The sequence below is a fragment of the Hemitrygon akajei genome, chromosome 15, assembly GCF_048418815.1.
Source record: "Hemitrygon akajei chromosome 15, sHemAka1.3, whole genome shotgun sequence".
In the NCBI taxonomy this organism is placed as follows: Eukaryota; Metazoa; Chordata; class Chondrichthyes; order Myliobatiformes; family Dasyatidae; genus Hemitrygon; species Hemitrygon akajei.
In genome coordinates, this window is record NC_133138.1 from 54468503 (window position 1) to 54482020 (window position 13518).

The 13518-nt window shown below is 40.6% G+C and overlaps 1 protein-coding gene across 5 annotated transcripts in view; it reads right to left on the bottom strand.

The window, feature by feature from the left end:
• The window catches only part of unc5a (unc-5 netrin receptor A), a 607644-nt gene that overhangs the window by 199654 nt on the left and 394472 nt on the right, over window positions 1-13518 (bottom strand). For 4 of the 5 annotated variants that reach the window (XM_073067590.1, XM_073067588.1, XM_073067586.1 and 1 more), the window contains exon 3: window positions 7225-7368. The exons of the other annotated variant lie outside the window; for it this stretch is intronic. In XM_073067590.1, coding sequence (XP_072923691.1) covers window positions 7225-7368 — 144 coding nt within the window. The remainder of the gene's footprint in view (window positions 1-7224; window positions 7369-13518) is intronic. 5 annotated transcript variants of the gene reach the window in all.

A 13518-nucleotide genomic window follows, 5' to 3' on the forward strand; every position in this document is an offset into this window, starting at 1 on the left:
ACATGCAGCAGACCAATGCAGGGTTAAAAGGGAAACTTGCAGAAAATGTAACAAAGTAGGACATGTACAAAGAGTATGCGTGGCTGACAAAATAAGTGGACTGTGTGGGGAAGAGAAAAAGATAGAGTCAATCTGCAGTTAAAAAAAACCCACTAATCTTCATGCTGTTGACGAAAAATATGATAATACTGAGAGTGACTGGGTAGCCTCGAGATTTACAACGTGGAGACTAACAATAGACCTGACTGACAGACCAAAGGTTGTTTGGCTTTACAGTTGTGTGTCAGACATGGCTATAAGCAGCACTGGGGCACCACACGGGCCTGTAATGGCTCCCTTCCTGGTTACCTTGTATACCTCGGACGTTAGATACAACGTTGAGCTATGACATCTGCAGAAATTCTCTGATGAATCAATAATAGTTGTAAAGGGAGGATGGGAGGATGAATACAGGGCCCTGGTGGAGGACTTTGTCAAATGGTCGAAGTTGAATCCTCTGTAGCTGAACATTAGTAAGACAAAGTAGATGGTAAGGACTTCAGAAAGACTAAGCCTGCATTGCTCCCTGTTACTGCTGATGGTGAGGTTGTGGATGTGGTGAAGACCTACAGGTACTTGGTGGTGCACCTGGATGACAGACGAGCGGAGCACCAACACAGAGACTGTGTACAAGAAGGGCCAGAGTCACCTCTACTTCCTGGGAGACTGAGGTCCTTTGCAATATGCAGGCCTCTCCTTCACATGTTCTACCAGTCTGTTGTCACCATTTCAACATTCTATGTGGTGGTGTGCTGGGACAATGGCAACAACATAGCTAGAGGATATAATAAGCACAGTGTATAGAGGGGAACAGATGAACGTTTGGATTTCCAGAATGTGTTCAATAAGGTGCCACATAAACAACTTATCCATATGATAAGGATGCATAGTTTGTATGTATTAAAATGGATAGAAGACTGGTTGACTAATAGAAGGCAGAGAGTTGGGACTCTGGTGTTACTCTGGTCAGTAATCAGTGGTGACTGATATGCCACAGGAGTCGGTGCTGGGTCTGCAACTGTTCACGATATACATTAACGATCTGGAAGAGGGAACCAAATGTAGTGTATCTAAGTTAGCTGATGATACCAAATTGAGTGGAAAAGCAAATTTTTCAGAAGTTACAGAGAGTCTGCAGTGAAATATAGCTATGTTAAGTGAGTGGGCAGATGGAATACAATGTTAGTAAATGCGAGGTCATCCACTTTGGAAGGAAAAATGGAAGAGCACAGTATTTTTCAAATGGTAAACAATTGCAGCATGCTGCTGTGCAAAGAGACTTGGGAGTGCTTGTGCATGAATCACAAAAGGTTGGTTTGCAGGTGCAGCAGGCTATCAAGAAGGCAAATGGCCTTCATTGCTAGAGGGATTGATTTTAAGAGCAGGGAGGTTATGCTGTAACTGTAACACCTGGAGTATTGTGTGCAGTTCTGGTTTCCTTACATGAGGAAGGATATACTGGCTTTGGAGACAGTGCAGAAGAGGTTCACCAGGTTGATTCCAGAGATGAGGGGGTTGGACTATGAGGAGGAATTGAGCAAACACGAGGAAATCTTCAGATGCTGGAAATTCAAACAACACACACAAAATGCTGGTGGAACACAGCAGGCCAGGCAGCATTTGGGTCTCGGCCCATAACGTCGACAGCGCTTCTCCCTATAGATGCTGCCTGGCCTGCTGTGTTCCACCAACATTTTGTGTGCGTTGTTGAGGAGGAATTGAGTTGCCTGGGACTGTACTCGCTGGAATTCAGACAAATGAGAGGAGATCTTATAGAAACATATATAATTACGAAAGAGATAGATAAGATAGAGGCAGGAAAGTTATTTCCACTGATAGATGAGACTAGAACTAGGGGACATAGCCTCAAGATTTGGGGGAGTAGATGTACGATGGAGATGTGGAGGAACTGCTTTTCCCAGAGAGTGTTGAATCTGTGAAATTCTCTGCCAAATGAAGCAGTGGAGGCTACCTCCGTAAATATATTTAAGACAAGGTTGGATAGATTCTTGCATAGTAGGGGAATTAAGGGTAATGGGGAAAAGGCAGGTAGGTGGAGATGAGTCCATGGCTCGATCAGCCATAATATAATTGAATGGTGGAGCAGGCTCAATGGGCCAGATTTCCTACTCCTGCTCTTATTCCTTATGTTCTTATGTTTTTATTCCAAAATGCTCAATAAACTGATTATAAAGGCTTGCTCTATTATAGGAGTCACACTGGACACACTGGAGGCTTTGGTAGAACAAAGGACCCTACAGAAAATCCTGGCAATTCTGAGCAATTCTCATCCTCTACATGACACCTTGGCTCAATAAAGGAACAGTTTTAGGAATAGATTAAGACAACTGTGCTGCTCCCAAGAGGGTTATACGAGGTCTTTCTTACCCTCGGCCATTAGGCTCTTTAATGAGTCAATCTATAGCCGGGGAAATGATGGCCACCTCCTGCTTGACTGTTTTTGGTAACTTATTTTTTATTCTTTCATACTTCTATTCTAATATTTGTATATCTATGCACTTGTAATGCTACTGTGCCACTGCAATTTCCTTTGGGATCAATAAAACATCCATCCATCTCTCTAGACAAGCAATATGGCTTGCACCAGAAGTGAACAGCAAATTAATTAAACTGGAATTGTACACTGGCTCAGGTGTTTTCCGTCATTCCAGAAAATGAGTTTGAACAGTGAAATACAGCAACCAGCAAGGCACATTGGGCTTGTATGTGGCAGAAACAGGAGGGCCAGTATTGTGGGGCCGTGACTGGCTGAGGCAATCACAGCTTGATTAGAGATGCATCCCCCATTTGAATGCCACATTCCCTGCAATAGAGTCAATGGAAAGTGAATTAAGGAAGGCAGGAGATAATGCCACAGCAGTGTTCAAGGATGGCATTGCAAAACTCAAACATATCAAGGGTAAAATCACGTCAAATAAAAATACCACACTCAAGTTTTACAAGCCTGTTTGATTCTTTATATCATTTGCAATAAAGTAGCTAGTGAGCTAGATCACATGGAGGCTGAAGGAATTCCTTCCAAGGTTGAATGGAGCTCATTAACAACACTTGTGTAGGCCCCCGTTAGTCTCGATAGACCATGGATTTGCACCTTGGAAAGTCTCCAGGGCGCAAGCCTGGGCAAGGTTTTTTTTATGGAAGACCGGCAGTTGCCCAAGCTGCAAGTCTCTCCTCTCCACGCCACCAATGTTGTCCAAGGGAAGGGCATTAGTGACAACACCAGTGTTCATAGTAATCAAAGAGGATGGGTCTGTCAGTATCTGTGGTGATTGTAAGATCATCATCAACCCAGTATTGAAAGTGTATCAGCACTCTCGACCCAGGATAGAAGATAACTTTGCAAACCATTTTGCAGGGAAACACTTCAGCAAAGCGTACTTTGATGAGCCCTGCCTATACATGGATAGCCAGTGACGTCATACCCAATGAGTTAGGGACATGCTTGTCCCGGTGTGCAAAGTAAGTTGAGGTGGACTAGACAGATGATATCTTGGGTGAGATCCAATGGCCAGGAAGGTGGCATAGTAACGCTCCATGCAGAATGAAGGGCATGACAAGGCATAGAAAATGTCACGGTCATCCCTTGCAACCAAGAAAGATCCCAGTTTGTGATGCTTGTTTGTAGAAGAAGGATTTGGGCTTTAAAGGTCAAGAGAGTGGAACTGCCAAGTGCAATGGCCTTTCCATCTTAAGTATGCTCCCATCCAGGTTTCCTATCATTGTTGGACATGACAGACAACCAGCACCACCTATCGATAGAGATGGAAGAGTCCAAGGTTTTCTCAACATAAACATTCACAAAGGGTTTTATTGCTAAAATAGGCTTACTTTTGGAGTAGTATCTACATCTGCACTCTGGCAGAAAGCTATGGACCAGATGCTGTAAGGCTGCCCAGGCACTCAGTGTTACCTAGATGACATTATTGTTAATGGTAAGGATGACAAGGAGCATCTATAAAATCTCAAGACAGTTTAAAAAATATTAGAAGATTATGGGCTCAGCATATGACATGATGAGTGTGAATTCTTTAAACCAAGCATCACTTGCTGTGGTTATTTCATTGATACAAAAGTTTACACAAGTGTGCTGAGAAAAATTCAAGCAGTAATGGATGCCCCAAGGCCAAAGGACATGTCACAGTTGTGTGGCGCCTGTGATACAGGTTCAGTCATGTTACGTATCATGGAAGTGATAACATTTGCATCATGTTCCCTTATCGCTACAGAAAAAAATATAGACAAATTGACAGAGAGGATTTGAGTCTAGTTTGTGGAGTAAAATGTTTTAACTAGTACCTGTGTGGAAGAGAGTTTACCCTCATTACTAATTATCAACCAATTTTCTCAATTTTCAATCTGTAGAAGTATGTTGTACCAAGAACAGCAGCACAAATGCAAAGCTAGGTTCTGTTTCTTGGAGGACACAATTACACATCCAAATTCAAGAGGACATTTAATCATGCAAATGCTGATATTCTTGGAAAAGGAAGTACCAGAAAATTTGCTAAAGAGGACACTCCTCTGAACATTTTCTTCCTAATGAAAAAGTCTTTCTTCCTAATGAAAACAGCAGAGATGTTTGAAAGGGAAAGCAGAGGAGACCCCACACTGTCTCAGGTCCATATGGTAACCCAAAATGTTTGGAATTTGAAGCAGAAATCCCAGTTCCTCCATTTTTCCCAGTGCCAGGATGAACTTGCCCCCATCATGGAATTCCTTATGTGGTGATTGAGAGTTGTACCATCCAAGCTGAGAGCTAAAGTGTTGGAGGAGCTATATGCCGGTTATCTAGGCACAGTCAAAATGAAAGCATTGTCTCGAATCTTTGTCTGGCGACCCAGGATAGATCAGAAGATCAAGCAGCTTGCCGTACACCCTTTGGGATGGCAACACGTCCAGAAGATGCCATGCACAGCACCTCTCCATCCCTGGGAATGGCCTGCATTGCCCTGGCAAAGGATCCATGTGGATTTTGCCAGACAATTCAAGGGCACAAATTTCTTGGTAATAATGGATGTAGCTACAAACTGGCCAGAAGTGTTCCCAATAGCCTTTAATACAGACTCACACATGGTTGACGTGTGGAGAAGCCTCTTCTCTAGGACTGGTGTTCCTGAGCATTTAGTCAGTGACAATGGACCATAGTTTGTTGTGAAGCTGTTTCAGTTATTTTTGAAAATGAATGGAATAAGACAAATTACATCTGCACTGCACCACTCAATTAGAAGTGGCTTGGCAGAAAGATTTGTCCACAGTCTAAAGAATGCACTGTGAGCAGTATCGGCAGAACACTCTACATTGAATTAGAAGCTTGCCAATTCTCTCTTTGTATATCACAATGCAGCACACTCTACAACCAACAACTCGTCAGCTATGCTGTTCCTGGGCCGTCTCTTCTGCTCACACGTGGATCTCCTCAAACCTAATCTCAGAAGGAGTATACAAAACAAACAGCTGAGACAAACTGAGGGCTCCTCATACAAGGAGTTCTACATTTCACTCCTGGACAAGTAGTCCTGGTGAGGCACTACAGTGATTAACAAAAATGGGTACTTGGAAAGATTAAGGACAGAACTGGACCTCTCCTACACAGTGGGGATTGCGTTTGATGTCATCAGGAGATGACACATGGATCAGCTGAGGACAGCAGAGTTAATTGTTAGAAAATAAAGATGGCCATAGTTGGCAGAACTACTTACTGCAGTCTCAGAGTCGATCCTAAACAACCACGGACAAGGCCCAGCACCTGAGATTGTTTAACCGACATAAGTCTCACCTGCTAAGCAGAGTGACCCACACCCCAGTCTTTCTCAGGAAAGACATTACCCCACAAGAGTAGAAAACTTCCACAGCAACATTTTCCACACAGAACGACAAGGATGGTCATATTAATACAAAAGGGCCTGTATAGGTGCTGGATTGATCTACGACCCTATGTATACGGTAGAAAGCTCCAATTGACAAATAAAATCAACAGGCCAAATAGATTGCATTTGTAAAATATATGATTAGCATGCAATTTTTCGATGAAATATGAAGGTGGACATTTTATGAAAAAATAAAGCTGTAGAAAGAAATGTCCAAATATTATTTTGCATGCAAGATCTTGAATAATGTTTTCTTACATGTGTTAAATTTATTCAAAACATAAAGGTAAAATATATTGTATACCGAACATAATTAAATCTATTTAGTCAATACATATATGCTTGAAGCCTGTTTAGAAAATAATATAAATCTTACTTTATGATCTAAAATATTAGAGTACGGGATGTATCTTTAATAATAAGTTTATAATGTTGCAATTTTAATCTAGACATTTAAAAGAAGTTATCTTGATCTTAGTTGTTTAAAAAAATGATGACTCTATGCACAATGGAAGAACCTGTCAACCAGAAAAATAGGACTTCTCAGCAAGAAGCTTGGGAGGTTTCAGCAAACCGATTCTTCAATTAATCCTTCATGGATATGGCCATATCTACTTTTGAGCAAACTAAAACTAATACTTGTGGCAAGTAAATCTGCAGATTCTGTAGAGATAAGCTGTTTGCTTTGTTCTAAAGTGATTTATACTCAGGAAATTGCACATAGACAGAAATGAACTGGGATGGATTAACAAGCAGAACAAATTTGGTAAGAGAAATACAATCGTTCAGTTCACTTATAGCCATAGGAACTGTAGTGGCCTTAAATGAAATCTCCCATAAAATTTGTACTGACTTACTTCACACTTTTGAAAATGCTTCTTAAAAAAAATCAAAACACAATTTGCATTTAAATAGTACTTTATTGCATGCTTGGAAAATTTCAAGTACTTCACAAACAAATTTATAAAAGTTATCTAGACCTATGTCAGCTAACGTCCAACTCCAAAACCAAAACATTTCAATAATGTTTCTAGAAAGAATGTGTTGAATATTAGATAAGACTCTGGTGCTTTGCTACTTCAGAATTTGCTTCTCCCCATCAAGATGAAGTTCGGCTGACGAGTAATGTAAACATTATTACCATAGAGATGATGCTTTTTGATAATTTATTCAATACCTTTCTATCATGGCCAAAAAGGCAAACAAGTGAACTTTTCAAAAGTGCAATTACAAATTTTAGCAATCTTAACAAATATTGACATGCAAGTTACACCCGTGGGAAAGTTTAGATACTCACATGCAATGCGGACAAAAGCCTTTTGACTTTTAGTGGTGCCTGAGGTGCTCCATGCCACACACTGGCACCAATATTCTTCTAAACCAAACATCTTCTCTACTTGCTGACGTGAAATATCAGTTCTAACCTGTAGTACCACAAGCCCTGTAAGTAACAACAATTTCATCAGCAAAGCTTGAAGGCATCAGTCACAATGTTCCTTACTTTGAACCATACAAGCCACAATAACAGTCTAACCATATTTTTGGCTGCAATTATCACACTCACCTTCAAGAAGAGACTTTTGAATTAAGTTTACATCTGCTGTGGGGTGCTTGCCTCAATATTAAGTATACCACTTTGGATAATACCGTTGGAGGAACGCAGGGGACAAGCTACCAGCAGGGAACTGCAGCTGTCGGGTCTCTGGCACTGAGTGTGATGCTGTGGCTCAGAAAGGAAGGTGGGAATAAGAGCACTGCAATTGTGATAGGGGATTCATAGTTGGAGGAGTAGACATGAGATTCTGTGCGCACGACAGAGGCACCTGGTGCTGGGGTCAGGGATGTCCTGGATAGTATTATAAAGGGGGAGGGTGAGCAGCTAGAATACTTGGTCCCTTTTGGCACCGATGACATGAGGAGGGCCTGAAGAGAGAAATTAGGGAGCTAGATAGAAAGCGGAAAAGCAGAATCTCCAGGTAGTATACCTGGAGATTATACCATAGAGTATCCAGGACATTACAAATTACAAATTTACAAAATTTGGATTTTGCATAATCTGGATTGAGCATAAGTGACCATAAGAATAGTGATGCATTGGCAGGTGAATGTGTGGCTGAGGAACTGGTGCAGGGAGAAGGGGCTCAGATTCATGGATCACTGGGATCTCTTCTGGGGTAAGTATGACCTGTACTAAAGGGAAGAGTTATACCTGAACCCAAGGGGGACTAATATCCTTGCTTTTTAGAGCCATTCAGAAGAGTTTAAGCTAATTTGGCAGAGGGATGTAAAACTGAGTGATGGGGCACTTGGTATACTGTACAAGCAGAGGCAGTGTGTAGTGAGACTGTGAGGAAGGATAAGTAGATGACAGGGCAAAATTACAGTCAGTGGAATGACTTGCAGTGTAAAAGGAGGACAAATCAAAAAGGTGATGAAAACAGGACTGGAAGTGCGATATTTGAATGTATGTAGAATATGGAATAAGGTTAGGGACTTGCAGGTATCATGTTGTGGACTTCACTGGGTCATGGCGGAAAGAAGATCATAGTATGCTTAACGTCCAAGCATACATATTGTATTGAAGGGAGAGGCGGGTAGGCAGAGGGGTTGGTGTGGCTCTGTTGAAATCAAATGACAGAGGTAACATAGAATCGAAAGATGTAGAATCGTTGTGGGTAGAGTTACAGAACCACAAGGTTAAAAAGACGCTGATGGGTGTTATATACAGGCCTCTGAACATTTGGACTATTAAGTACAATGAGAGATAGAAAGATCATGTAAAAAGAGCAATGCTATGATAGTCATGGGGGATTTCAAAATGCAGGTAGATTGGGAAAATCAAGTTGGTGCTGATTTTGGATCCTGAGAGAGAATTTGTAGAATGCCTGTGAGATGCCTTGTAGAGCAACTTGTGGTGGAGCCCATTAAGGGATCAGCTATTCTGGATTGGGTGTTGTGTAATGATCTGGATTTAAATAGGGTGCTTAAGGTAATGGAACCCTTAGGAGACAATGGTCATCATTTGATAGAATTCACCCTGAGGGAGAAGCTAAAGTCAAACTTACCAGTGTTGCAGTGGAGTAGAGGGAATTACAAAGGCATGAGAGAAGACCTGGCCAAAACTGATAGGAATGGGACACAAGTAAGGATGATGGCAGAACACCAATGTGAGTTTCTGGGAGCAATTCAGAAGGTGCAGGATGGATACATCCCTAAGAAGAAGAACGGATCTAAAGACAGGATGGCACAGTTGTGGTTGTCAAGAGAAGTCAAAGCCAACAAAGAAGCAAATGAAAGGGCATATAATAGAGCAAAAATCAGAGTGAAGTTAGAGAATTGGGAAGCTTTTAAAAACCAACAGATGGCAACTAAAAAAAACTGTAAGGAGCACAAAGTTGAAGTATGAAGGTATGCTAACCAATAATATCAAAGGGGATACCATTAGATATTTCAGATATAAAAAGAGTTGAAAAGAATAAGGAGTACATACCAGTCCGCTGGAAAATGACACTGGAGGGGTAGTAATGTGGGACAAGCAAATTACGGATGAACTGAATAAGTATTTTGCATCAGTCTTCAATGTTGAAGACACAATAAAAGAGACCAAATTTGAAGAATTCCTATGAGTTAGTTGCCTTGTAGAGAAACTTGTGGTTGAGCCCATTAAGAGATCAGCTATTCTGGATTGGGTGTTGTTTGACATCCAGTGCTGGAAGTTTGACAGTATCAGGGGCAGGAATGGGTGAAGTTGCCATTACTATGGGGAAGGTGCTTGGTGTGCTGAATGGTCTGCAGGTGGTTAAGTCACCTGGATCAGTTATACTACACTAGAGAGTTCTGAACAAGGTAACTGAAGCAATTTTGAAGGCATTAGTAATGATTTTTCAAGAATCACTAGATTCTGGCATGGTTCCGGAGGACTGAAAAATTGCAGAAGTCATTCTACTGTTCATGAAGGGAGGGAGGCAGAACAAAGGAAATTATAAGCCAGTTAGCCTGACCTCAGTGGATGGGAAAATATTGGCGTTGATTGTTGACGATGAGGTTTCGGGGTACTTGGAGACATACAATAAAATGGCCAAAGTCAGCATGGTTTCTCTAAAGGAAATAACAAGCAGGATAGACAAAGGAGAAACAGTGGATGTAGTATACTCGGATTTTCAAAAGGTGTTTGGGCAAGGTGCCATACACGAGGCTGCTTTGCAATATAAGAAACCATGGTATTGCAAGAAAGATACCAGCATGGATAAGGCACTTTCTAATTAACAGGAGACAAAGAGTGGGAATAAAAGGAGCCTTTGCAGGGGTCAGTATTGCAACCACTTCTTTTTACATTGTATGTCAATGTTTTGGACCAATATGAAGATATGTGGAGGAGCAGGTAGTGCAGAGGAAGTAGGGAAGCTGCAGAGGGACAGAGTAGGAGAATGGGCAAAGGAATGGCAGATGGAATACAGTATCAAGAAGTGTGTAGTGGTGCACTTTGGTAAAAGGAATAAAAGCATAGAATATTTTCTAAATAAGGAGAAAATTCAAAAATCAAAAGTGCAAACAGACTTGGGAGTCCTAATTCAGGATTCCCTAAAGGTTAACTTGCAGTTTGAGTCAGTAGTGAAGAAGTCAAATGCAATGTTAGCGTTCATTCATTTGGAGAGGACTAGAATATAAAATCAAGGATGTAATGCTGAGTCATATAAGGCACTGGCAAGGCCTCACTTGTGGTACTTTGAGCGGTTTTGAGCCCCTTATCTGAGAATGATATGCTGACATTGGGGAGGGTTCAAAGGAGGTTCATAAAAAATATTTCAGGGATTGAAAGGCTTATCATATGATGAGCGTTTGCTCGAATTTAGAAGAAAGTTGAATGGCCAAGGCACAGTTGATGTGGTGAAGATGTTTCTTATAGTGGGGGAGTCTAGGACTAGAGGGCATATCCTCAGAATAGAGAGATGTCCATTTAGAATGGAGATGAGGGGGAATTTCTTTAGCCAGAGGATGGTGACTCTGTGCTACACTACCACAGGTAGCTGTAGAGGCCAGGTTATTGAGCGCATTAAAGGCAGAGGTTGATAGATTCTTGATAAGTCACAGCATGAATGGTAATGGGGACGAGGCAGGAGAATGCTGTTTAGATGGATATGGATCATCCATGATCAAATGGCGGAGCAGACTCAATGGGTTGAATGGCCTAATTCCGCTCCACTGTTTTATGGTCTCATTAGCTTTATATGCCAAAGACTTTGCCCACACATTTCAAATAAGTTGGGAAGACCACATTTATTACTCAATCTGACTTTCTCCAAAAATTTTATGATGGGCCTTCTTTGTAAAACGGTGCTTTTATGATAGATCTGGGTAGTTCGTTTTGATCTATTATCCAGAGGATATGAAAGTAAGGTGGTAAACTTAGAGATGAAATTATAACAGACCTGTAGGGAATCATTCAGCTGGTGATGTTCTATCCTGAAAGCTACTCATCTTTTTCAGTAGTAGTGATTTCATGACCAATAGAAATTGGTGCAATATAGTTCTCGGATATTGCATATTTATGAAAAATTTTGAAAGAAACAATGGTAATTTCCAATATCAGTAAGAATATCTGTTTCAGCTTGCTGATTTAAATCTTGCATTACCAATTGATGAAGAACCAAATAGTAGAACATCGCCCAGTGACAGAAAAACAATTAAGTACATCAGGCTAAGTGGACAAGTCAGAAAATATGCCCAACTCCATGATCTATAAATAAGTCATGTTAACAAAAAAGTAATTTTCGCACTTTGTATATTCACAGATAAGTAAAATAAAAGTAAATGGCATGTTTCCATGTACAATTAAGCTAAAAAAATATTTCTTAAGATGTACTTAAGCTTTATAATTAATATATCTGCACAACTATAAATTGCAAGAATGTGAACAATGATTTTGCTTCTCTGAGTTTTAGTTCCTCTGTCAATATTCTCCATATTGTAAAGAATATCTTTAAAACAACACAACCATCTGTTGGTTCTGTCTAAGAGCATAGACTCACTCCACAATATTTAATAGTCATTCTGGTTAATTATTAATTAAAAATACTGTATCCAGAAATTTTGAACATAGAGCATGACAGTGTAGTGCAGACCCTTTGGCCAACAATGTTTTGCTGACTTTTTAACCTGCTTTAAAATCAATCTAATCCTTTCCTCCTACATAGTCTTCTATCATTCGTATGCCTATCTAAGAGTCTCTTAAATGTCCATAATGTAACTGCCTCTACTACCCAAACTGGCAGTGTGTTCCATGCACCCATCACTCGGTATAAAAAACCTACTTTTCACATCCCTCCAATATTTTCCTCCAATCATCTTTTTGAGTATAGCACACACCTGAAAACTTTCTTATACTTCTGAAAGTTTTTGAATCAAAGTCATGATGTGATGTCATGTTGCAATGTATTAATTCAATAAGGCTGAATGTTTGAAAAGCACTTCAGAGAATGCATTCTTCATACAAAACCTGAAAGCAATGCATTCTTATGGATGTAGTCTTCGTTACAGTTTGAAGTATTACAGAGACGGCCATTCATTGTGATTTGCCAGCTGTTCATTACCTCCAGAGCTATTTCATACAACATGCAACATTTTAAACTTCATGTATTTGGATGTGAATAGCTAATTACATTCTATGAAATAGAACTACAAAATAAGAGCCTACAGAAAGTGCAATTTAAAGAGTCAGAAAGTGCTGACTCTTGGCAGAACATGATGTACAGAAGCACAGGAAAATTGCCAGAGCTGTTGGATGGCACTACTATCTCAGCAATGCCCATTGGAATAGAGTTCAGCCTCTGCAGGGAAACAATTAAAAAACTGTGCTACCACAGCCTTGGGAGAACCTAGAAAAAATATTGATTGTACATGTAATCACTAGAGAATCTACTGCAGGCATCTAGGGAAGTAACATAGTCATAGAGTCATTGAACATCACAGCACAGAACAGGCCTTTCGGCTTCTTTAGTCTGTGCTGAACTATTATTCTACCTAGTCCCATCAACCTGCATCCAGAGCATAGGCCTCCATACACCTCTCATCCATGCACCTGTCCAAATTTCTCTTAAATGTTGAAATCATAACTGCACCCACCACTTCTGCTGGCAGCTTGTTCCCCACACTCACCACACTCTTGAGTGAAGAAGTTCCAACTTAAATCATTAGTTTTTCATCCTTAACCCATCAAAACTAGTTCCAGTCTCACCCAGCCTGCTTGCATTTACCCTATCTATACCCCTTGTAATTTTGGACAAATCAAAGCTCCTGAAAATGTTCTTCAGTCCAGAAATAAAGTCCTGTCCAATTCAACCTTTCCCTATAACTCAGGTCTTCAAGCCCCAGCAACATCTTTGTAAAAGTTCCTTGAACAACGAACAGAATAACCCATTTGATGTGGATGTCGTGAATCCCGGGAGGAACTCTGAGAATGTTAGTGCTATATTCACGTGGTGCATGAGTCTCATTTTATTGATTACACAACAGAAGGAAACTGATCTAGCTGAAAGGGAGGAATATAAATGCCAAATTGTGGAGAGCGCCCTCTTCTTTGTGGTGGCGTGTT